The sequence below is a fragment of the Cydia strobilella genome, chromosome 4, assembly GCF_947568885.1.
Source record: "Cydia strobilella chromosome 4, ilCydStro3.1, whole genome shotgun sequence".
NCBI classification, from domain to species: domain Eukaryota; kingdom Metazoa; phylum Arthropoda; class Insecta; order Lepidoptera; family Tortricidae; genus Cydia; species Cydia strobilella.
This window is the reverse complement of record NC_086044.1, coordinates 15,541,008-15,568,167: the sequence shown is the minus strand read 5'-3', so window position 1 is coordinate 15,568,167 and position 27,160 is coordinate 15,541,008. Positions and strand designations below refer to the sequence as shown.

General features: G+C 40.8%; 1 protein-coding gene across 1 annotated transcript; it reads right to left on the bottom strand.

Moving 5' to 3' along the window:
- Positions 1–1,442: 1,442 nt before the first annotated feature.
- On the bottom strand, positions 1,443–27,160 carry LOC134741036 (activating molecule in BECN1-regulated autophagy protein 1-like). The gene is made up of 14 exons (XM_063673776.1): positions 26,986–27,160; positions 26,502–26,545; positions 25,991–26,186; positions 24,990–25,048; positions 23,116–23,302; positions 20,987–21,159; positions 20,556–20,859; positions 17,102–17,195; positions 14,243–14,357; positions 11,308–14,164; positions 5,094–5,277; positions 4,473–4,601; positions 3,836–4,027; positions 1,443–2,259 (listed from the first exon to the last, which is right to left on the bottom strand). The coding sequence occupies exons 3-14, from the start codon at positions 26,180–26,182 to the stop codon at positions 2,105–2,107; spliced, it is 4,641 nt and encodes a 1,546-aa protein (XP_063529846.1). The 5' UTR covers positions 26,183–26,186; positions 26,502–26,545; positions 26,986–27,160; the 3' UTR covers positions 1,443–2,104.

The window sequence follows — 27,160 nt, the reverse complement described above, 5'->3', positions numbered from 1 at the left end:
ACAATCCCGATATGACACATTACAAATCTCTCAGTCTTACTAAAATACAAACAGTTGCGCACTTATGTACCCACTTTATAATTCGATTTTTTCAGGATTAGATCTCAGCAGAAGTAAGATTGAAGTTCTATATTAAAACAGAGACGCTTTCCAGATAGATTTTCGTACATACAGATAGATAGATAAACCATTTATTCGTTTGCCACAATACACACATATAAAAAAGAAACAAAAGAGATACAAAAAGCAGCATTGAGATAAAAAACAAAGCTTATAAATAAACCGTAGGATTGCTGTGTGCGTTGCAGCAAAACAAAAGGGTTCTGCTCTGTTATACGCTCCACTCTTTCGAGCGAAGCACTGGTAATTCTGCTAGAACCCAGGTCACTAACAGACTATATCAATGTAAAAAAAAAGATAATAGTAATGAATAATTGGCCTATTTCTAATAAAATTGCCATTGTAATGTCTGAATAGGATAGAATTGTCGTAGAAATGTAAAGGTGTGGTGCGTGTTGGTGCGTATGTGTACATACATACATTGACCCGCCTGTTGCTATCTCTATTGCACGCGCATAATTATATTGCTGTCTCGCCCATGAATTCCATGATGCTTTTGTCAATGTCACTGTCCCTGTGCGAGTTTGAAATTAATACAATAATGCGCCTGCAACAGAGATAGCAACAGGCGGGTCAACGTACAAAAATCTATCTGGAAAGCGTCTCTTCTTTAGACACAATTCGATAATCATTTCATCAAATTGTTTCATTATTACCGCAAATGGTACTCAATAAATATTATCTATGCTTGCTTCTACGGATCCATTCTAATGAAAAAAAAAACGAGGTTTAGCTAGTGTATAACACCTACTAAGTACCTGCGACTTTGTCACAGAATAAGTAATAGTATTATCATACAGAACGGCCACGCACAGCCCCGCCCCGACTCGAATTACCTCGCCCCGCGACAGCAGATTGACGGCCGTTTGCCGGCCGCTCAGTACTATTTTTAAGCAACTTACTCACACTATGACGCATGTGCGCGTGTACAGACGGGCCGTTCACACATAGAAACGCAAGTGATTTTTGATGTATAGCGTGTCCGCCCTGTGACTTTGTATCCAGCTCTTTTTAAGATACTATTTTGTCTTTCATATAGTGGCATGCATTTTCTTAAATATACTTATTTAATTTAGTCTTCTATTTCAATATTAGTATATTTATAAGTTTACATTTTCCTGACCTTTGCCTGGAAACATTATCCACGTTGTACCTCTAATTTAGATGTTAATGAATATTAAACACATTTCATTAAAACAACGAAATAATAATTACGTAAGTAAAACAGTAATAAATTATTAGTATCAGTAAAAGTCCTAAAATAAGAACGGTCTTCGATCATCCAAACTGTTAATTCTATGAATGAATAAAATAAAATAGGGCCAAATTAGCATCCAATATAATTCGCGAGATCAAAATTATACAATTAAATTAAAACACAAGTTTGTAATAATTTTACATTAATAATTGAATTAATTTAGACAACAAATTTCCAAAGGGTTCCAAATAATCAAAGTCTTATCCATACATTTAAGATATTGATTAAAAAAAAATGCTTATTTTACTTAATCTAAGCGTGATGCAAAAGATATCGTCATGGAGGGACATTTATCTCGCGCACACTCCGTTTTTGTTTCTCGGAGCGAAAGCTTTCAATCAACGGTCATTTAATTTAGTCAGAAACCTAAACGCAGTTGCATATATTACTGTATAAGTTCAGAGTTCGTCATAATATTTCTTTCATCGTATACTCGGTACTTTCTATGGATTCGTTATGCCAAATGCCTTTGAGCAGCTTGAGAGCTTCTTTAACTACTGTCAATTTTGACAAAAACCTATTTACAGTAAGATCTAGTTTTCCCTCTTCTGGTTTGGAAGCTGGATGGGTGATTGGGTGCAGCCTTTGCGATAATGATAAGACCTGATAATGGCAGCCGAGCGACTCATACTTCCTTCACATGCAACCATCCCATCAGTGGCAGAAGACTCGTGAAGACTCCCAGTTCAGTGCCAACTCCTTGAGGAGACTAAAATACTTGATGACCTAGCTCATGATGATGAGTTGTCCAGTGTTGTTGGCATAGACGAGTCCCTGGCCGGGCTGCGGCGCCCAGCGGAGGCAGTTGAGGCTCGTGAAGCCTTGCTCCCAGTTCTGTTCCAACTCCTTGATGGGCGACAGACCCGTACGGCTCGAGCTCTCTGTAATTAAAGAATAAGGATTATTTGTCTGTTTTATCCAGTCGTCTTAAAAAGGAGCGTAATGTTTTTGAGTGCATCGTAAACTGTCCCAGTGTTAGGCTCCTACTAGTATCAGCTATTTACGGAAATTGTACGAAGAACTGGTAACTCCAAGGTACTAGTTCTGATTTTTTGTAGACTTGTTACTGCATTATGCACTTACTTTGAAAGGTTTATCTCAGAAACTATTAAATCTACATAGACAAAGTCTCGTATTGTAGAAAATTTAGTCTACTTTAAAAACGTCTTGAGAACACTATCAAAAACTAGTCCTTTAGGGTCACAATCGCCCAAATCTAAAAAAAAAACCGACATTTTCGCGGGTTTTTCGATTTTTGACAAAGTTGCGTTCTGCGATCGAGGTTGCAAACTTGGATTATTCATTAGGCCAACATCAAAAACAAGCCAGCAAAAAATCAGAACTACCACATTTGACGCAAATGAACTTCGTTACAAAAGGCGACAGTTATTGGATTACAAATATTACATTCCAGTAGGCCAAGCACATGATTGGCGCGACAGTATCACGCCGCGAGATACGGGTAGTCTATTTCGCGGCTCTTTTTCTAACTGTATTAATTAAAGAGAGACCGGGTAGTCTATCTCGCGGCGACATAGCGTAGCGCCAATCATGTGCTAGCCCGGCAGGATATTTTTACAACAAAATAAATCTTCAGATACTTCTTAAGTTAACAGTAGGTTTTTTTACTGACTATTTAAGTGTTTCATTGCTGGGCAAAGGCCCCTCCTGTATTTCCATAATTCCCGACTTTTTCTTTCGTCCGGCTTGCGCGCGTTGGACGTTGTTGCGATGAGTTGGGAGCCGGTGTGCATTCACCGTGGGGGTCCAGTCGGAACAACAGCGCGACACGCTGTTGCGCGCGTTGGGCAGCGTGGTAATGGTAAATCACCGCGTACCCAAAAGACCGGCCGGCGTCTCCACTTTTAACATTGAAACCGTCAGCTGCAGGTTGCACTCACCGCGGGGGTCCAGTCGGAACAACAGCGCGACACGCTGTTGCGCGCGTTGGGCAGCGTAGTAATGGTAAATCACCGCGTACCCAAAAGACCGGCATCTCCACTTTTGACATTGAAACCGTCCGCTGCAGGTTGCACTCACCGTGGGGGTCCAGTCGGAACAACAGCGCGACACGCTGTTGCGCGCGTTGGGCAGCGTAGTAATGGTAAATCACCAAGTACCCAAAAGACCGGCATCTCCACTTTTGACATTGAAACCGTCCGCTGCAGGTTGCACTCACCGTGGGGGTCCAGTCGGAACAACAGCGCGACACGCTGTTGCGTGCGTTGGGCAGCGTAGTAATGGTAAATCACCGCGTACCCAAAAGACCGGCATCTCCACTTTTGACATTGAAACCGTCCGCTGCAGATTGCACTCACCGTGGGGGTGCAGTCGGAACAACAGCGCGACACGCTGTTGCGCGCGTTGTGCAGCGTAGTAATGGTAAATCACCGCGTACCCAAAATACCGGCATCTCCACTTTTGACATTAAAACCGTCCGCTGCAGGTGGCACTCACCATGGGGGTCCAGTCGGAACAACAGCGCGAACACGCTGTTGCGCGCGTTGGGCAGCGTGGTGAAGCGCCGCGAGCCGAGTCCTACGGCCAAGTGCCGCGCCGTGGGTGATAAAGCCACTGAGACCGCGCTCTGCTCTAGTACCGCTGTGTGTAGGCACTGGCCTAGTCGCGACCATTCCAACGAGTATACACCTGCACAACAAAATGGTATAATTATTAAGGGTTTGTGGATATGTGAAACAACAGCAGTTTTTTTTTTTATAAATAAAAAAATAAACATTCCTTTTACTCTAATATGCCATGCCCATGAACGAGACCACATTACAACACTTTTTCAAAAAGAACAGCTGCAATATGGCTTGTGGTGAATCAACACCACGTACGTACGAACGCCAAATAGCAGGAAGTATTTAGTTTTTTTTGGCTTAAAGCGTAGGATTTACAGGTAAAATCTATGCTGGTGCCATCTGTAAATACTTAACCCTTAAATGCATATTGTTGCCAGATGTATACAAAGCATTGGACAGCTCACAGATTCAACAGAAAAAAGCTAAAAACATTTAAGTTAAAACATTTTTTCTAACAAAAAATAAAAAATCATCCATTTAAGGGTTAAACCTATTGATTGCTTACTTACCCAGCCAATGGTTAGTGTTCCTTAACCGCGGCACCGGCAGTAACGCTACGAGCAGGCGTCCGTCCTTTGATATGTCGATGCTGGCGTCGTTGTGGATCCGGCATCTTTGGACCACCACGTTCTTTGTACCTGAATAATAAACTAGGATTAAAAACAAGGTCAATAGTCTTCAAAAAAATTTGATTCGTTGTCCATTGGATAGTCTCAACATGATCAGGTGTAGCCATACAAGGTGTAGCTGGTTCAAAGTGTTCAAACCAATCATATGCGTTTAGTGCAAACGTTCAGAGGTATTTGTAAATTGAAAAAAAAAAAAAAAAAACCTGCGCTTTTTTTTTATTTTTTATTAAAGGGCTTTTTCGAGTGAACGAATATGTCGCCCCAACCTGCGCTTTGGTACGTACTTCCGTCCTGTTATCGTCATACAAGACCTAGGTGTAAAAACGAGTACGGAATGGAATGAAAAAAATTGAGACACATTTTCTAATTTTCTATAAGGGCCAAGAAAAGTTTAGTCTCAGCGGAAATACGTTTTGCAAGCAATAAATATCGAGGTTTTTGAGCGGTGGTGTGGGGGAGAAGCAATATCGTTCAGCATTCCCGCAGTATTTTAGTACGTACTGTCGGCTATGTCGGGCGTGTCGCCGGTGGTGAAGTCCCAGGCCTGCACGCGGTGCGCGGGCGCGGGCAGCGCGTCGTTCAGGATGCCGGAGTCCAGCAGCCCCGCCATGCCGCTGAGGCGCCGCGCGCCGCCGCCCCCGCCGCCGACCCCGCCCGCGTGCTCCTCGTCCACCGCCATCGCATTCTGAAACAAAATTAAGTTACCGTTTAGAGGATAGTGGACGACCGCTTCTCCATACAAACATATACCTCATTTTCCTCCCTGGATATTCACATTATGAAAAATATTTTTGCGTTTGACTTTTCAAGATTTTTTGATTATTATAAGAGTTAGGGAATAGCTAAGGTTAATAAACATCAAATTGCGTAAAAATATATTCTCTATAATATTAACATGGAGAAGCGGTCACGTGACTTTGTCTATCTCAAAAGGATATAAAGCTTAGGGACCTTATGGTGGAATTCCACCTGCCCCCTTTCTTGGTTCAATGTGCATTGCGTCTCACTCTCTCATTAAGCAAAATGTGAAACGCAAATACATATTGGACCAAGAAATTGGACACCCTTACCACCCCCTTAAATATCAACACTGATATTATAGTTTATACGGCAGTGTTAGAGTAGAAAGTAATAAAACTTGTTTCAATATTATCATTATTTCGAAAGGTGAAGGTTGGGACATATTTTTACTTCTTTTTTACCTACACTGATTATATTTTCCTAACAACTACAATATTTGTTATAAATATTATATAATCATAAACCCAAATAATCATTGTATACTTCACCATTCAAAAACGTAATAAAATGTTTTCATTATTATTAGAAATAGACATTGGTATTGGAAGTGTGACGGGTGGGACAACAAATGGAGGAGGGGTTCTCCGCGAGGGTACTGAGAGACTTCGCAAATTGTAGCAAACTATGCAACTTTTATTAAACAAGTTTTTTTTCCCCTCACTAGCTCGGAAAGCCGTCTTTTATCCTTTAAAACAAGCGGGGAAAAACGCATTTTATCCACTAGTGGGGAAAGTAATTTGACCTTGGATGTAGCGTGTTTAAGTAGCTTGACAGATAACAAAACGTAAAACGCTCATAATAATGGTTCGTTCGATATTAATTATCATTAAATAAATGGTTTGAGAATCTAATAAAAAATATCAGATTTAGCCTTATTTAATGATTTTTAGTCATAAACCTTAAAATTCCATAATAAACGTTTGTTTTTTAATAATTATGTTAAATGTAATTCTGAATGCACAAGTTAAGTCGACGCAATTTCAAAACGCATCATTGACATTTCATACGTCAGAAATGTCAACATTGTCCTCAGAACATGAATCTAGTATAACTGGATCGGTCATGAGGGGTGGGGGAAAATGACCGAACGGGATAGTCTTATGTATCTTTCAGTAGGAGTAGCAGAGAAAGCGCTGTTATTGTTTGTCCTTGTCATAGTTTCACTTTTCCACCGCTGCCACAACCGAGGTTGTGGCAAACAAATAAGTACGTGACATGTCATGTTTGTTCGTTGCTTGTTTAATTATCGTTGTTTTGTATGAAATTGTGCTTTCTCATATGAAATATAGTGATGGTTAGCGTTTTGAATGCTTGAACTTTGATAAAATACTGGTGAATTGTTCTGTAATCGGCTGTAATAGCCGCTCTGAGCAAAAATATGAGATCATAACCTTTCACACGTAAGTACGGTATTTTACACCTTCCTCTTAACGCAATATGTGAGAATAACATCGTAAAATTACGTAACACTCAAAGCAATGTAGAATCAAACGATTTCAATAAAAATATCACAATTATTTACGCAAATTAACAAAACATTATTTGTAAAATTATCCGCCCAAATTACGTAGGTAGGTAGGAGTCTGAGGTCAGCCATTTTTAAACTTCTTCTTAATTTAGCTGCATAAAAATCATGTTAGGGATACCAGATGAAAATATCATAATTTTATGGGTAATTTTGACCTCGAAGTTTTTTCGTACTTCTAATTCCAAAAAATAAATAAACAAATGTTGTGAAGATTAAATGTGGTGTACATTAATTGGTGTGATTGCGATTTGTGATTTCTTTAAATTAAAACCCATAATACATTTTATTTTACGTTTTATTTACTAAACATGTTTAGTTTTGTACCACCTGCGCGAATTATAGGAGGTATTTCATTGTTTATACGCCTAAAAAGAACGGCCCATTGACATTTTATTTAACAATTTTTTAATACCGGCAAACAAGCTAACTTTGCCTCCAGGGTAATCGCCCCAACGTGATATCAAATATTGGGGTAATTTTTACCAATATGGTATCCCCACGTTTATGACGTCATCTATGTCTATCCCTTACGGGCGCACGCGTATAGCTGGTCTATGTAATGCTAGGTCTATGCCTCAGAATAATGACTAAAGCAAAGAAGCCGGGCAAAAATAAAAGCTTGGTAAAAGATATCGTATTCACAACACGTTATTACTTTTTGTCTATGAGTGAGTGAGACAACAATCCGCAAGTTCTTTCGTTTTTTTCAGTATTGTCATAAGATGAACTGAAGGAAATGTCAAATGGTCCTATGTGGTTCTATAATATAATCCAGCCAAATAAAATATAAGTTCGTTATTTCACAGGTAGGTGTCAACTGTAACAACTTGACATAGTCGTATTATTTTAGTTGAAATATTTCGGGATGTTTCAGCGGTCATCTTGGTTTATTTTAATTATATTCTTGCTATTCCTGAAAGATTGTTGGAAAACGTGTTGAGTTTTTATTTGTAATGGTTTGAAGTTCCCTTTGTGATAATGTCTTGTGTGATCGAGGGCTGTAAATCGAATACAGGAAGAAAAGAAAATACGCACGAACCGATAACCTTTAATCGGTGAGTTTTGTTCAATTTTGAAGAAATTAATTTATAGGACCTGACCCTAAACATAGAAATCGATATATTGTTTATGTAATTATTACTTGCATTCAAGTCTATATAGATTTTTGCATAAATTTTCGAATTTTTCTGCTAAGTATGAAAGGTTATATTTTTGGCATAGTGATGTATCGACCTCAGATCAATAACCTATCGACATTTACAGCTTTCTTATAGTTTGGCCCAGGACTGTCTCATTTTAATTGATGAGTACAGTCAAGGGCATAAATATATATACATTCCCAAAGTCTCAAAAATATGTGTACGCTCAGACAATAAAATCGTGTTCACATATTTTTAAGCCATTTGTCTGGATCGATATTTTTGCCTTCGACTGTACCTATAGTTCTTACTTACTGACAGATTGTGTTTGCCAGACTATAGTTTAATACTAAAAACCGGTCAAGTGCGGGTCGGACGCGCGCACCAAGGGGACCGTACTTTTTAGTATTTGTTGTTATAGCGGCAACAGAAATACATCATCTGTGAAAATTTCAACTGTCTAGCTATCACGGTTCATGAGATACAGCCTGGTGACAGACAGACGGACAGCGAAGTATTAGTAATAGGGTCCCGTCTTTACCCTTTGGGTACGGAACCCTAATAAAAAAGACATTAATGATCATTGATGAATGATCCTTTTATTAATATTGTTGGTCACAAAACTCAACTTTTTATTTCAGATTTCCAAAGGACGAGGAATAGGGGATATTACTGCAATGTTCTGCCACCAGAGTGCAGCACTAGCTTTTTTAGTGCACCGTATCGTAACTTATTCATACTGTACCTTTAACAGGTTTTTGACAAGTTTTCAGGGGACCTACCGGAAAACTCGAATCCGAAATTTCGTTATCTAGCTGCCTCTTTATCGCTCGAATACGCAAGAGTGACAGAGATGTTAGATAACTAAAGTTCGATTTTCTTGTTTCGCGATAGACCCTCAGATTGTGATAGTGGCGCCACCTACGCCGAGTTTCGCGTAATATTCCCTATTATTAAATAAAAAAATATATTACACGAACGTTTTTTTTTTCATTTCCTATTTGGTACAGTCAGCTGCACAGAAAAGGTACCCCACGTCCATACTAATTTACAGAACTTTGTATGCAGGGGGGGTGCCTTTTCTCTGCAGCTGACTGTACATGACTAGAAACTATACTTAGTCTTTTAGCATTAGAAAAAACGGTAAACCATTTCCACGTGTCTTTTTATTCACAAGTTTTTTTATAAATATAGCAATATTTTACTTATGAAAGCAAAAGTATGTAAATGATCGTATATTATATTTGTTGTGACTTATTTTCAAAGTGTTTTTCGATAAAACGACACGTTAAGATCGCTCGCCTTCTTTCTAATGATAAAAAAACGAGAGGTATAGTTAGACGGTTCTGAGTGGTAGACTGCAAATGAGATAAAAGCTATATTAGGTACATGCATTAATCCTCATATCAGGCGGCTCTTTGATTCCAAGGATTGCAAAATTTTTATACTTTTTAATGATTTTTAGAATATGAAAATTATAAAAAGTATAAAAGTTATGCAATCCTTGTATTCCACGCATTTCAATTCATTTCAACGAGCCGCCTGCTACAGATTTCTTGAAATTGCCGCGTTTTTTCAGGTTCAACTTTCATTAGCCAGATCAATTTGCCAATTTCGTGATTATTCTTTTACACGGCACATAAACTTATGCATAATTTATCGATATAAAAAGTCGACACAGTCACATCCCTAGCAAATTATCAAACTTATGACACCGTACGTAAATGAGAAATAACAAGCATATATGCATTTCTTTTCGGCACATTATCTAATTCGTAAGGAAGTAAAGTACGGGTATACATATTTGCGAAGCATTTTTGCCCGACTTCTATGCTTTAGTCATTATTCTGAGACATTGTCAACAAAATACTAGCTAATGACATTTCCTTTATTATTATTGTTATTTTTATCATTTTAATTGTTATCACTGTTGTTGACTGAATAACGAAATTGCATGAAATGTAAATAGATTTTTTGTAAATGTAAGATTAACATGTACATATATTGCATGCTATAAATACGGCTAAATGTGTGATACTTATAATTATAATAAGACCTATTGTTAAACCACATTTAATGCAAATAAATGATTTATGATTTATGATTTTATTTATGAAAAATTTTACTTGATAACTTCTCACGTAAAAGTACAGAATTTCCAGAGTTTTTTGATATAATATCGTAAAAAAATGAGTGGTTTCAGTTGATGAAGATGATCTAACGCCTGTGGATGTTGCACTTTCCTCGCTATAGTGAGGCGAAAAGTTTTGTGTTACACACGGGTGCAAATGTATTTTACTTCTCGTGTGTTAAAACACTCGCTACGCTTAGGATTCTATTTTAGAACCACTCGCTTCGCTCGTGGTTCAACTATAGAATCCTTTCGCTTGCTCGTGTTTCGATTCCACACTCGCGGGTAAAATACAACTTTGCACCCTTGTATAACAAATAACTATTATACCCTCCCATGGAAAATGGACCAGCCAAAATGTATGGAACAATTTTTTTGAATACTCTGTTTAAAACTTCCTTTCTGATTCGGCGGACAGTCGCTGAACTTACCCCACAAATAAACGCCGCAATATCATGGGGTTTAAAATTGATGTGATTTAATTTTTCCGGGTCACTTCATTGGATAAAAATTGACATAACGTTATGAATAACACTCCCGAGTTTGAGCATTAATATCGCCCTTCAACACGATAATCCATTTACTATTGAGTACTATTAATAATTACTCCACATGTTTACAAATAAACGAATTTCAATAACAAGCGAAAATTCCAACGCAGGTAGCAAACTATCGATAAGCACGTGTACCTACTTTTTGGACATCCTTGTTGACAGCGGGTTTTATTGCCCCGACGCTCAGATGGTAATGGCCCTACAATAGTTGAAAATACCCGATTGTTGCAACCCCACTCTTCAATATTTTTATTGCATTTGCAATTTTAGTGATGTCATTGCACTTTAGTACAATTAAGTTAGCTTTTTGTACAGTCAGTGCGGCCGAGGTGCTCAAAATTATCTGAACACGACTCTAACGCCTTGACAAAATAGTCTTGTTCAGATATTTGTAAGCGCCTTGGCCGCTCCGATATATATGATATCGATTGTATAAGTACCTATTTATATAAGAAATCACGTGCGCTTTTTTACAATAAATAACTAATTAGCTTATCTCTATGGCTAAAGCCGCCGAACAAACTATGGAATCTCCACGAATGGAGAAAGCAAAAATAATTACCTGTGCCAGTATAATAGGTTGCAGGTACTCTTGAATGCGTGGCAGCCTGTGCGTCGGGCTGGGCGCCTCGTTGACGCTGTGGTCGTTGACCTGCATGAGCGCCGCCACGTTGTTCACGTTAAACTGCATGGGCTGCACCTCCACTACCCCGGCCACTTGGCTGGAATCCTCCCCTCTATCCTGCTCCGGTCGTGGACCGAGAATGTGAGGCCTGTACGTCGCCAACGGCCGCCCTCGACCAAATTCCGGTCCACTGGGAGACCTATTCCCTGGCTGCTGATTCTCCGGGTTATTAGATTGCAAAGCGAACATTTCCCGCACCGAAGACGGTGTATACAATCGAATGGTTTGTAAACGTCTGAAGCGATTCCTCGCGGCCGACCGTAATCTAACCGCTTGCATGTGAGCTAGGCGAATTAAATGAACCCTCTGCTCGAACTCGTCTATCGCGCGAGGCGATTCTTGTCTGGAATTGCCACTTGAGGGAGCGTTCGACGGTCCGGCGACCGGCTCGTCGAGCGTGTTAGGAACATTTCTTGAAGTATTTAGCCCGGAAACATCTTTATTAGGCACGAAGCGCATAGCTGGAATCCTGTGGTGGGATATTGGAGGAACTCTTTTCTTAACTATTGGATGTGCACCTGGATTGGTCCTGTGCAACGCTTTAAGTCTTCTGCTCTCTATATATAGTTCTCTTCTGTTTCTTGCCGTCGCCGAGTTATTCCTGTTTGCAGCTGATATTTGAACCGCGAGCCGATTGCTCCATTTCTGTGCGGTAGAAAGAGACGGAGGTGATTCCTCTTGTGTCGAACTGGTTCCCGTTCCCACGCATTGCGAAGTGCGCGGTATTTCTCTTTCAGTGGCGCGGGCGTCATTATTTATTTTTTGGATAGGCACCGCACCCGGCTCCGGCTCGCCGAGGAGAGTAGGGTTGTTGAGAGACATGACTTCGTCAGGGCCGTCCACGTCCACATTCACGGGACCCGAGTGCTCGGCGTTTTGAATGCGGACTACATTCGAAGAATCTACCCGCGCGCTCGATGACCCAGAATTATTGCCGGATCTAGCGGCGTTTCTATTCGTCATCAACATCAGGCAAGTCAAAGCTAAAGCTCTTTTTAGCGTACGTAACATAGTTATGATAAGTTGGCTAAGACCTCGTTCCTCCAAACACATCATCATCATGTTGAACATTACAGAAAGAACTTGCATGGCTCGCATTCGGATTTCGTGTCTGGTGGCGCTGATCTCAATCACGCGTGCGAAATCTCTACGAGATCTGTTGTGGGGGTGCCTGTGTGATAATCGGTTTGCGGCCGGATTTCGAGACCGCCGGCGAATCTCGTCTTCGGGCCGCCATCTGTAGCTGGACTGCAACCGTCGCCGCGTGGAAGGAGAGGCGCGGACGCTTGGGGAAGACCTCGTCTGAGGGGAGCGGCGCGGGCGAGGCTCGCGGTTGTCATTATTAGTTTCTGTGGAAGTGTTAAGATCACTCCCCGTCACATTGGAACCGCTCGCAGTTTCAGAATTTGCTGAAGCGTCCCGTCGCTCCGGCTGACTCCTGCCGCTTTCGTCATTACGTGCGTTATGCCTCGCGGGTCTCGCGCTATGCAATTCGGATAAAAACATACATCTCTCCAACAGAGATCTAGTATAATAGCTAGGTAAGTCTTGTCGCCCGGTTTCCCTATGCAGCGTCAATATTCGTCTGCGCAAATTCTCCCACATAGCGCGAAGCTCGCGCATGGTAGTCCTGTTGCCACGCAACCACATATTCGTCAGCAGGAGAGCGTGTTTTTGTAAGGCGTGAACCCCCGACCTGACCCTTCTGTAGGCCTCGTCGGGAGGAACGACACTTCCTCTGGTCCAGAAATTATCTCTACTAGTAGACGGCCGGTTGGCATTTAAATCGGCAGTGCTGGTCGAAGGTCTACTCTCCGTCTGCGCGCCTCGTTCCTGTTCTCTTTCGGCGGCGGGTGGACCGGGTTCGCTGTCTGCTGTACTCGCGGCGGGCGGCGCGCTCGACTGTGTCCGCCGAAGTAGGTTGGACGCAAGTTGGAGAGGCGTGCGCCGCGCCCTGAAGATATTAATATCTAGGGAGTCGTCGCTGTCCGAGTCGGAGCTGGAGGAGAGGACCAGGTCGCGGCGAAGGGAGGAGCTGAAGAGGCGCACTCGGGGCCTGGCGCGCGGGCGCGGGCCGCCCTCGCTGTCGTCGGAGCGCGCGCCCGACGCGCTTCTGCGCCGCGCCCCGCCGCGCTCCACGCTGCCCAGCGTCGACAGCGACATATTAGTTATCAAATTTAATAATCTCGTTCCCGAATCTCTCAATATGTCACGTATTAAATCTAAACTCTCGTTGATGGCTTGCGCGTCGACGGGCGCGCTGCTGGGGCTCATTTGGGTCGAAGAGTTGGTCATGGTGGGTCTTTGAGCGGTCGGTTCGGATGTGGAGGTGGAAGGGGGAGTGTCGGGGCGGAGGCTGGTGAACCTCGGCCAGGAGGGGGTGGATGACGCGTCGGAGGAGGTGGAGGCGCTTTCGCTTTGCAGCGCGCTGGCCATGTGCGCGAGGTGCTGCCGCCGGCGTTGCGCCGCTATATTCGCGAACGACGTCGCAGTGAACAAACTCGTGCGAGAGGAGTTAGCGTTCGAGGATGACAGTTCCGAAAAATTTACTCGGCTAGACCGAGAGAGGCCGCCTGTCGAAGAAAAGGGATTTGGCAGTAAACGTGTGCGTTCGTTTTGATCTATCGTTCTGAAAGATCTTCCAGTACCGGTTCCGGTCAGGGGTTGGAATGCTGATGACCGCGATCCGAAAATGGAATGTTCCTGTTGCGGTGACTCTGGATTGTTTTGACCTCTGGAATTTGAAATAAAAATTGTATAAATATTCAAGTATACGCTTAGGTCAGTTGATTAATATGAATGTGTGAGTTACCTCGGGTTTCCATCAATAGACAAAACGTCGAGATTCAAGAGGCGACTACTACTGCCCTCCCCGTCGCTTCTCTCGGCGCCGTCTTGCCGCCGCGACGTACCAGGGGAAAATTGTGCTGGGGTAAGAAACAATAGTTATTAATACAGTTGCTCAAAAAGTGCTGCTTTTCGTGGCTGTTTAGCGTGCGGAAAGTTGAGTTTTCGCTAACTAGTGCTTTTATCTTTTCCAATATTTTTAAATTTTAACTTGTTCCAATTCATGACTACTTATTCATGAGTGTTAATATTAACGTCGTAATCAACATAAAAACCTACTGTTAATGTAAGAATACGAAAAATATGCATATTTCATTACTTACCTATTCATCATTATAAGTATTATAACACGTTTATTTTTAATGTTGAAAAACCGTTCTTAATAAGTTGTCTGAATGGAACGGAACACCTGTCAAAGAAGAGGCGTATTTTCTTACTGCAAGAATGTTTTAAGTTTCCAAAGGCAACATTCGATATTGTTTTTATAAATATACGATACACAAATAATCGTTAATAACGATATTTAGGTAATAATAGTACAATGTTTTAATATTTACAATTTTTTCTGTCTTATAGAACATGCATTTGAAAAAAAAAAACTTTCATTGAAGTGGGTTTTATAATAATAACAAAATCTATTCTAGTCGAATAAAAGCTAGAAAAACACCTCTTCATAATGTCAATGTCAATGATGTCAGTGTAACAGAATTAATATAATAATATAAAAGTTTCTCCGGTTCGAGCGCCATCTTGATAGTTAGCATCGTGATTAATTACTTTGTTTTTTGCTTATTAATATTGTTTAAAGTGTAATATCGATAGCTTATTATACAGTAAACTAATGTGGTAGTGTGCAGTGAATGGAGAATTAATTTTGAAGCGCGTTTAACCACCATCTTGGAGTCAACGGCCGGTAGTCCACGTGCTTCTTGTAAAGTCTAGCTATCGATTTACAAGAGCTAACAAATCACCGTACACTGTCTTGTACAACCGTACAATTTTTGTCGTTTGTAAACCTCTCAATACCTTGATACTGGCGAAATAGTCCCACTGGGCTGAAGCCATAATTTTAAAAGAAGAAGAAGAAGATATAAAAGTTTCTAATTCCATTCCTTATTTGTTGCTTTGCTTATTTTTTCGCAACTGTATTAAAAAACGCCGTTCGATACACGTGCGGATATGTCATTCTTCACTCGTCCCGAGTCTCGGTACTCGTGAAGTAATGACATACTTTCCGCACTAGCATCGAAATGTACTATTTCATTTCTCATGCTCTGAAAGAAGGTCATTGTTGTTCTAAAAGGTGTGCAGAAAATGATACGTCTCTGCACTAGAGCATTTTACGTTCCAAGTGCGATTTTTTATTTTATTTTACGATAAGCAATTGGAATTTGGGTTTAAATTAATTTGTTATAAAATTTCCATTCTGATATTTTACTCCCCATTCCATAAATAACGATACTTTTGCCTAAATTATTAATTAAAAGTAAGAAATACTATAAAAAATTATACCTATACTTAGTAATGTTTTTAAAAAACACATGCAGTTTACTTTCCTCGTATTCGAAATGAAAAGTAAAGCCTATTCTTTTATTGCGTAGACTAAAATGACATTTCATGTGTTGCTAGTTTTTTACGTCTTATAAATAGTGATGTGCTACAACCGGTACTAACCGAAAATAAACGAAACTTATATTTGTTGATAAGTGTCTGTAACACAATGAATGGATAATCCGTGACGCGCTAAAAGGGGACACTAGAAGAGGTATTAAAAAGGGTGAAATAGTGTAGGTAAAAATAAAAATGCCATCATTTTGAGGCATTAAGAAATTTTGTATCCAGGTGTATACACAATATTTCTAATCTTTAAAAGCGATTTTATTGTAAAATTAACAGTCACCTCGAAGCTACATATCATATAGCTCATAATGCACCAAGTTATTCATCCTATTTCTACGTTTACTAAGTTTCATTTAAATGAGAACCTACGTTGTCCTTTTCGCGGCCTGTTTTATAAAGGAACCATTTAAAATTTCACAATGTGCGTCTTTTTACATCAAATATTTTGTTAGATATGGAGGCAAACAGCGAAAAACCGGACAAGTGCGAGTCGGACTCGCCCACCGAGGTTTCCGTACTTTTTAGTATTTGTTGTTATACAGAAATACATCATCTGTAAAAATTTCAACTGTCTATTGTCAACTGTCCATACCTAATTTTGTCTTAATCGGTTCAGCGGTTATTAATTTCCCATACAAATTTCCACCCCCCTTAAGGGGTGAGTTCTGGAATAAAAAGTATCCTTATGTACTTCCCCGGGACTCAAACTACCCCTATACCAAATTTCAACTAAATCGGTTCAGCTGTTTAAGCGTGAAGAGGTAACAGACAGACAGACACACTTTCGCATTTATAATATTAAGTATGGATTTCCTATCATGTAGCAAGTAGATTTCATTTATTGTTTATTTTGAATCTAAAATTAATTTAATATTTATCGGTTATATAACCAAACGGAGTAGCCATTAACAGGCGTTCCCCTCTGTCGAAAATAGTCGGCCAATGGTCATACACAATGTATGGACTGACGTTTATTTGACATGGCTATTTTTACGTTACGTATACATTTGACGTTCCCCTCCCCCGCATAAATCGGCAGACTTTTTTGTACAGAAAATTACAGATGTGGCGGCTCCGTTTGGTTTTATCCTCCTAGACCAAAACTGAATCGAAATCTAAACCCGAATTTAATTTTGTTTGTCCTGGGACTCAATGGGTTAATTCATATGTCCGTGATATGACGTAACAAAACCGTAAAGTTTACCATCATCATTGACAGCAGAGGTGGAGGGGCGCGCATGGCGCAAACACGGCGGTGGCGACAGGTCCGTCTCCATGGGGTCGGTGCCCCGGTCCGTCTAACGATCAAATTTTATATGTCAGTTTTATTGTTCACATTTCAACTTGAGTAATTTACTACATGATATATACTTTGTCAAAGGACTGTCTCATTTCAAACATAGACAGAGAGAATCATACTATCTTTGTCTTACACTAGTACTGGCACCCAAAAGAAAGGGGTGAATATAATTTTCCTGGTTGTTACTGTCTGACAAATTGGTTTGACCAACTATACCTATTCAGTACAGTCATCTATGACATTAGCTTTTGAGAGATATTTCTTATGCTAGAATTACTACAATCAAACAGTTATGTGATATGTCTCGTTGAAAGTCTTGCCTTTACTTACCACAAAACATGGTGTCGCTGTCGTCTAGTGCCATCTAGTTCAGCTGTCTAACTCTCAGGTACGATTTTTTTCACACTTTACAATCAAATAACTCTCTGCTACCATTCAATACCAATGAGCCAAAATACTCCGTATTTACTTATACATTGTCCTCAAATAATTTAAAATATTGAAATACCTATACCAGTGTTGGCCGAACGCTAATGCCATTAACCATTAAAAATTAACAATTAAAAAGGTTAATGGCCATTAACCATTAGCCATTTAATTCGGATTAAAGTTAATTCGGATTAAATTTTTGAGACGTTAATGGCCATTGAAGTTAATTCGGATTAACTTTAATTCGGATTAACTTCAATGGCCATTAGAGTTTCAAAAAATTAATTAGAATTACTCTCAATTGCATTAACGTCTAATAAAATTACATTCGTGATATTTTAAAATGAGACAGCAAATGACCCTGACTGAACCCTGGCAGTAGTAGCAGTACCTACCTACTACCTAGTAGAATTCTGGTTTGGTGCAACACAGACATACGCGGTTTTGGTCATTTAAATCGTCTTGATGAGCACTTCGGAGAGCCGTACCCATGATAAAGCTGATGCTGAACCCTGGCAGTACCTAATGGATCTAAGGTTTGGTGCAACATAGGCACACGCTGTTTTAGTCATCCGACTCGTCTTGATGAGCACTTCGGAGAGCCATACCCATGATAGAGCTGATGCTGAACCCTGGCAGTACCTAATGGATCTAAGGTTTGGTGCAACATAGGCACACGCTGTTTTAGTCATCCGACTCGTCTTGATGAGCACTTAGGAGAGCAGTACCCATGATAGAGCTGATGCTGAACCCTGGCAGTACCTAGTGGATCTAAGGTTTGGTGCAACATAGGCACCCGCTGTTTTAGTCACCCGACTCGTCTTGATGAGCACTTAGGAGAGCGGTACCCACGATAGAGCTGATGCTGAACCCTGGCAGTACCTAGTGGATCTAAGGTTTGGTGCAACATAGGCACGCGCTGTTTTGGTCATCTGACTCGTCTTGATGAGCACTTAGGAGAGCGGTACCCATGATAGAGCTGATGCTGCACCCTGGCAGTACCTAGTGGATCTAAGGTTTGGTGCAACATAGGCACGCGCTGTTTAGGTCATCCGACTCGTCTTGATGAGCACTTAGAAGAGCAGTACCCATGATAGAGCTGTGCTGAACCCTGAATGCTGATGCTGATGATTATGGGTACTGCTCTCCTAAGTGCTCATCAAGACGAGTCGGGTGACTAAAACAGCGTGTGCCTATGTTGCACCAAACCTTAGATCCACTAGGTACTGCCAGGGTTCAGCATCAGCTCTATCATGGGTACCGCTCTCCTAAGTGCTCATCAAGACGAGTCGGGTGACTAAAACAGCGTGTGCCTATGTTGCACCAAACCTTAGATCCACTAGGTACTGCCAGGGTTCAGCATCAGCTCTATCATGGGTACCGCTCTCCTAAGTGCTCATCAAGACGAGTCGGGTGACTAAAACAGCGTGTGCCTATGTTGCACCAAACCTTAGATCCACTAGGTAGTGCCAGGGTTCAGCATCAGCTCTATCATGGGTACTGCTCTCCTAAGTGCTCATCAAGACGAGTCGGGTGACTAAAACAGCGTGTGCCTATGTTGCACCAAACCTTAGATCCACTAGGTACTGCCAGGGTTCAGCATCAGCTCTATCATGGGTACCGCTCTCCTAAGTGCTCATCAAGACGAGTCGGGTGACTAAAACAGCGTGTGCCTATGTTGCACCAAACCTTAGATCCACTAGGTACTGCCAGGGTTCAGCATCAGCTCTATCATGGGTACTGCTCTCCTAAGTGCTCATCAAGACGAGTCGGGTGACTAAAACAGCGTGTGCCTATGTTGCACCAAACCTTAGATCCACTAGGTACTGCCAGGGTTCAGCATCAGCTCTATCATGGGTACTGCTCTCCTAAGTGCTCATCAAGACGAGTCGGATGACTAAAACAGCGTGTGCCTATGTTGCACCAAACCTTAGATCCATTAGGTACTGCCAGGGTTCAGCATCAGCTCTATCATGGGTATGGCTCTCCGAAGTGCTCATCAAGACGAGTCGGATGACTAAAACAGCGTGTGCCTATGTTGCACCAAACCTTACATCCATTAGGTACTGCCAGGGTTCAGCATCAGCTCTATCATGGGTACGGCTCTCCGAAGTGCTCATCAAGACGATTTAAATGACCAAAACCGAGTATGTCTGTGTTGCACCAAACGAGAATTCTACTAGGTAGTAGGTAGGTACTGCTACTACTGCCAGGGTTCAGTCAGGGTCATTTTGCTGTCTCATTTTAAAATATCACGAATGTAATTTTATTAGACGTTAATGCAATTGAGAGTAATTCTAATTAATTTTTTGAAACTTTAATGGCCATTGAAGTTAATCCGAATTAAAGTTAATCCGAATTAACTTCAATGGCCATTAACGTCTCAAAAATTTAATCCGAATTAACTTTAACCCGAATTAACTTTAATGCAATTGGTTAATGGCGGAACTAATGGTTAATAAAATTGATCAATGGTTAATTAAAATTAACAATTACGGCCAACACTGACCTATACACATAGGTGGCTGACATACAGGCCATTTCGAACGTACATTATATCAGAATGATATCTAACTACCCTCACGGCCCGGCCACGACATCGCGCGGCGAGCGGCGGCCATAGGTTGGAGCGAGACACAGCGATCGGACCTTTCGTTCCCATAGGGCCGCCGCCGCCGCCGCGCGATGTTGTGGCCGGGCCGTTATACGGATACGGGTAAATAACAGTTGAATATTGTAAAATCATAGTCGGCTTCTAACTAACGATCACGGAGCAAAGCCTCGGACAGACAGACAGACGGACATGGCGAAACTGGAAGGGTTCCTAGTTGACTACTGACTACGGAACGGAACCCTAAAAAACGTATAAAGTACATGTCCGCAATAGGTAAATCTAAAAGTAATCCTATCAAAAAAATTAAAAAATTACCGTATTCGGCGGCGGCGGCGTATTAGTCAGTCTATGGCGCACCATAAACAACCTCTGGTAATTTCTCACCAAGCTGTCATACCGTTGCACCAAATTCTGATACGAGTTAACGATCATATCCTGCGCGGTGCCAGGATTCTCCTGGTTGCGACTGGGGCCATCGCTAGGGTCATCCCTACGGTTCAGCATGATGGTTGGGGGGCCGTGTTGGAGTAATGTTGTTGTGACGTTGCTAGAGGGTCCAGTCGTCCAGAGTGATATTCCCGTTATCAGCTTGTAGCCCAGGGCGTCGAATGCTACATACCTGGAAGGAGGAAAGCCTTAGTTTATGATTTATAGTGGATAGATGATGGCGATCACGACTATCACGAGTAGCAGCTCTCGTGGGTGGAAGTCGATGAAAGCTATCGCCGTCTTGTTTCGACACTTACCTAACTTTTTCATTAACATTGTTAGTGGACACCCTAGTGAAGGGCGCGGGTTGGCTCCAGTCCCAAAAGTACAGCTCGTTGTACGTGGCGATCACGAGCAGTTGCTCTCGCGGGTGGAAGGCGATGGAAGCTATCACCGTCTCGTTTCGCACGTTCCATACCTCACTGCCGCCCTGGATAACAGAGCATTTTAAATCACAGCGTGTCATCGTGAACCTAGTTGCATTGCACGAAGGTTGATATTGGGCTGTGGCCGTGCGCGTTAGTTGATGTCACTGGCGATCTAAAGGTTAACCTTTTCGACGCCAATGGCGGAAATATCCGCACCGTAGGTCCAACGCCAAAGACGGATTAATCCGTCACAGACCACAGAGCAACACGTTTTGTCACTTCGGTGATGTGGCGTCCGAGTGACAGCTTTTGTGTTTGACACGGCGTCGAAAAGGTTAATAAAGGATCTTACATTCAAACTGGACGTTCCGTCAAAGCCACTTGACGAATGACGTTGAATGCCTAATTTGTCTGTATAAGGTCCTCGGTGTGGACGGTTTTTATTTATAGTCTTTCGTAACCTTGTAATGACCTATACTTTGTGTGCTATATAGAGAAAACATACAAAAATATGCTAATGGTCATCATGTTTATGTGTAAGGTCAATGTGGAAAAGCCCGTCTTTAAGGGAAGACCACACAAGCTCGTTCGTAGCTTTTAACTGTTGTGTTTGTACACATATTCCACTTACTGATGGTCGGTAGAGCAGAAGGAGCGTAGCTCTTTCTCTTGTGACTCTGTCTGGCTTATCCAACAACAAAATTTTGGTGGTAACTTACTGAGAAAAAAACAACCCAGTAGTCATATATATAGTATGAATTTTCTCAAATGATTTCTATGTCTAAGACCCTAATCTGTTAAACAAAAGCCATTGTTTCTTTTGTGCGAGCGGTTAGCTTCCGTATAATATAAGCCACGTGGCAAAGCAACCACTAGTAACAACTTGGTGGTGACTAGTGGGAATAACCCCTCTGCCTTAGCGACGTACAGTCAAGGGCATAAATATATATACATTCCCAAAGTTTCAAAAATATGTGTACGCTCTTACACCTTAGAAAATAAAGTCTTGTTCACATATTTTTGAGCCATTTGTCTGGATCGACATTTTTGCCTTCGACTGTACGTATACAAATACGAGAGCTCTTGTCCTATTACGCCGTTACGCCTATTAATTTTATATGCCGGTCTTTTCCACATTGACCTTATGTCTTGAAATTATACATATTATTGGGACATGGTAACTATTATTTTTCATATCTTGAATGACACGGTAAACATTACATGAATTCTTATTCAGACGTGGAAATTACAATAAACTCACCATATGGAATAAAATAGTAGCCTACATTGTGATACAAGTGTGCTACGTTGGTCATTGCACACGAGGCGATATTGTGCTTGCGAGCTGTAAGCGAGAGCGCAATAAGAAAGCCGATGTGTGTAATGATCAATGCACACGCGTTTCATACGACGGTTTTCAACGCACTTGTGAGGAAATAAAAGAAACTTTATAATAATCAAATTTTAATTGTTAAAACAGTAAATGTCTTGCATCTCTCATACTGCCCTACTCGACCAATTTAAGAAGGCTCCGTTTCCGTACGGAAAACGTTATCAGCAATCAGTTACCTTCTTAAGTCAGTCGAATTATCATTAATTACCAAACAAGTGCTCTAATATAATGAAAAAGCACGCGTGTTTAATATCTAGGATTATGAGCCTAAAAGCGGTTTAATAACTTCCACGTTACAAGCAATTGTGTTGAAAATAACATATAATTTATACCTAGTTAGTTCTGAAATTATTTCAGGAAAATATACATAATAAATGTTTTTGTAATAATAATAAGTTATTTAGCTTTAGATCTAGCTAAATTTCAACACCATAGCATCGTTTATGTTTTTAAACCAAAAAAATTTTTGAAAATAACTTAATTACAATTAATATATAATTACATAAGTGAATACCTACCTTGTAATTTTTTTTTGCATTTCGATATAAGTTCATACATTTAATCACTCATTTTTTTCGTTAGAATAAAAGCATGCAAGATAAACACTAAATAATTTAAAACTTACACTGGATATGTCCCAAACCCGGACTTGTCCGCCCAGACAGCCCGAGCCAATAAGCTGGGGATGGGATGGATGGAAAGCAATGCACCATGGTGTACGAGGATGCCCCTTCAATATCCTGACATGTTTGCCACTCGCCAGCTCTGACACATACACATTGTGATTGCCATGAGTTGATGCTACTTTTGTGCTGAAAAAAGAACCGTAAGTCAAGTCAAAATATGCTGCAATCAATGAGGCCTAGCTTAATGCACTCTTGAACCGTAAATATAACTTCCAATATAATAGAATAAAAATATTTTTATTTATAAAGACAAACAAAATAAAATACATATAAGAAAAAACTTACAAAGAAACTGTCACAAAATGGCCTCATTTCAGCATATTGCTGGTGACTTCCAGCACTGATCTTCCGATGAGACCATTGAGTGAGGAATCACATTTATAATGTAGAAAACAAACACTTTGGGATGCAATGAACACATAAAAGTGTGAGTTGTCATGCCCACAGTGCTAAGAATGAGTATTGTCATAGTAACGAGTGACGTATCAATGTAAATTTAGCTTTCAAGGTTTACATATTAGCTTCATTGCAAGACCTAGTGTGAGATTGATGTTTTAGAATAAACACTGGGTCAATTGCACATCTTACACACAAAAGAACCCAAGATAAAAATATGAGATTGCAAACAAGGTATGTACAAATTATTGTACTTCTAAAGTGCTTCTTCTTCTTCTTTCTGTGCCTCTTCCCATTATTTGGGGTCGGCCCTCCTCGTTCTTAAGCGCCAGGTCGGTCGATCCTGGGTTGTCTCTTTGTTCAACTGGCTCTGTTCCAAATCCATTGATATAGTGGACCACCACGTAGCAGGCGGGCTGCCTCTGCCTCTCTTATTATCTGGTAGTGCAAGGGACGACATGGTCCTCGTCGCGTCTCATGATATGTCCGTACCATCTCAATCGGGATTCTTGAATTTTGTTGGTGATGGGGGCGACCTTGTAGCTTCCTCTGATGTACTCGTTACGTACTTTATCGAGTCTCGTCACACCGGCCGCCCACCTCAACATCTTCATCTCATTGACAAGGAGTTTTTGTTTATGTGCTTGTTTGATCGTCCAGCATTCTGCGCCATACGCCATAGCAGGTCTCACAGCTGTTTTGTAGACCTTGCCTTTGGTCTTTATCGGCACACGGCGGTCACAGAGCACCCCCGAGAGCGCCCTCCACCTCATCCAAGCTACATTTACCCTATGTGACACGTCCATGTCCACATTTGCGTCCGCGGACAATACCGAGCCTAGGTATTTGAACTGGCTTACTATCGGTACCGGGTATCCATCAATGGTGATTTTTGATGCTGTCTGCTCTGTGCGGCTATATTTGCATGGCAGGTACTCTGTTTTGCTTCTGCTAATCCTTAAAGCATTATATTCCAGGGCATGCCTCCACATCTCCAGGGTCCATTGCAGCATTTCTTCTGTTATATGTTAATTTAGATTTGTGTACTATGTCTATGAAATGTCTATTGGTTTCACAGTGCTTTGGATCACTGTTATGCTGTGAAATGTAATGAATAAAAAATAAAATAAATAAATAAATAAATAAAGTAAAAATTTATCAATAAGTACAACATCGTCTGCGTACAGTAGGCACCATGGTAGGGGGGACTGGATGTCTTTGTTGAGGTAGGTAGTCCATAACAATGTTGAACAATAGCGGGCTAAGAGCAGACCCTTGGTGTACCCCAACTTTGACCTCGAATTGTACTTCTAAAGTGCAACCTATGTCTTTATGAAGAAATGTAATATTATTATGAAGCACTTAAAACAGGGCCTGAACAAAGAACTTGGATTATTAACAAAAGTAACATCCTTACCCATCAGGACTGAAAACCATCAGGAATGTAGACCTGGGGTACCCAGGCAAATCACAGGACTGTAAACAAACATTTTTACTATATGTTAAATATGCTGGCTTGGGTAATATCTTAAGTAATTTAATAAAAATTTGGGTAAATTACATACTAAAGGCAAGAACTCCTCAGTTCTCACAGTATTGGCCAGCAAAAAGAATCAGTATTCAATTCTATACTTAAAACTTTAACATAATTTGAGCCACTTTAAATTTAGATCTCTAGGGATTAAATATACTTTTTATAGAGAATTGCAAATTTAAATTGTAACAGTGTTTTTTATTTTTATTGTTTTTTGTTTGATAAATCATAAACACATATTAAATCATTATTATTCACAACGACGGGACTTAATAGCCGGGTCCACACATAGCGAGCCTACGCGCGAGGCAATTTCCTCGCGCACAAAACGGCCAGTGTAGACGTGCCTCGGCCGAGGCGCGCGTGTTGTATCGACATTTTAGACGTGCCTCGCGCGCGCCGCCTCGGCCGAGGCACGTCTACACTGGCCGTTTTGTGTGCGAGGAAATTGCCTCGCGCGTATGCTCGCTATGTGTAGACCCGGCTAATCGCGTGAAATAAGTTTTAAATTTACCTCCGACGTATCGAGGACGGCGTTGTCCCCGTGGTCTGGCTAAAGTTGACATCAACATCTTCTAGGCGCGCGAGTTTTTGGAACAACCCACACTTGGTCTTGTTTATTAACTTGAACGTTTTGCGCACTAGGGATGTCACCAGGTCGACACACAACACTCACAATATTCGATTTCACAACTTTCGATATTTGTTTTCGCTTACGCGATTAAGTCCCGTCGTTGTGAATAAAAATCGTGAAAGTTTAAAACATATTAAATCAGATTTACAATCGGGTCTATGGCGAATTTATTTTGTTACCTTTATTTAAGGACGTTTACCGGCGATAGACCCGATTGTAATTGTGATTTAATATAAAATCATAAACATACTCTTATAGTAAGTGACTTCTGTACTAAGATATCCTCGGCAATATTTTCAAGTACAGTTTTGTTGGCCGGACTGTGTGGAGGATCCAGGCCATGCTCCCGCCACTGCCAGCTACGAACAGCATTGCCAATTTGGGGAATATCATCAATAGGCTCATTTTTTATTCCAAGCCATTCATTATCTATTGGATCCATACTTCTGTAAAAAAAGTTTTTAATGATTTGTCACAGTCAGAGTATTGTTCTTTTCTTAGGTACCTGGTAATTAATACTTATTTGTTTCCAACTGAAGTGAGTTGGACTTACTCCAATAGCCGGGTCTACACAGAGCAAGCATATGCGCAAGGCAATTTCCTTGCGCACAAAACAGCCAGTGTGGATGTGCCTTGTGCATCTACTCTGGCCGTTTTGTGCGCGAGGAAAATTGCCTCGCGCATATGCTTGCTCTGTGTGGATCTGGCTATTAATTATATATACTTCTCCACTCGTAACAATAAAATACTATTTCATTTACCTGCTTTATTATTATTTTATGATATTGAGAGGTGAATAGGCTATCTGTAAAAGAAAATAATATCTATTTACAAGCTTATGTATATATGCTAAAGGAATAAACTAGTACAACAAATACACATATAAATCAGAAAATTCCCAATAGCAAAAAATATATTTTTTGTGAAATAAAAGCCTCATCTAATTAGTAATAACATTAGTAAATGCAGTATTTCCTTGCATTAGATGTTTGGCACGATTACGTGAATGTTTATCTTAATTGCCTAGAGCTCCCATTATATACTTTTAACAACCGGGTGGGCCATATTGGAATTCTTATGTCAACAGGTTATTTCTTATCACATAAACACGGAATAACAAGCGTCTTCTTCCAAAGATTAGATGACTTGATTAGAACAAGCATCGATCTGGTAATAGCGGCTGCATTTCTAGTTATACAACCTACTCATACTACGGAAGAATAGAAAAGATACAATCATTCTTACTTGAATCATGATGTGGGATTACAACGTTGCGATGAAATCAAACATTTAGCTTGTTGAAATCAGTTGTTTTTCATTGGTTATCAGAAAGTTTACATAAATAACCACAAATTCTACGACTTAAAAATCCATAACAGCAACAATCCAAATGCACACAGCTGCGAACTGTCAAAATGCA

Bases quoted from the DNA above. Each gene is read 5' to 3' on its own strand.
- LOC134741036 (XM_063673776.1), bottom strand. From the start codon at position 26,182: ATGGATCCAATAGATAATGAATGGCTTGGAATAAAAAATGAGCCTATT. The intron at 25,049-25,990 runs GTATGTTTATGA...GTTTGTTTACAG, and splicing joins AGAAGTCACTTACTATAAGA to TCCTGTGATTTGCCTGGGTA. The intron at 4,602-5,093 runs GTACGTACTAAA...TTTATTATTCAG, and splicing joins CACGCCCGACATAGCCGACA to GTACAAAGAACGTGGTGGTC.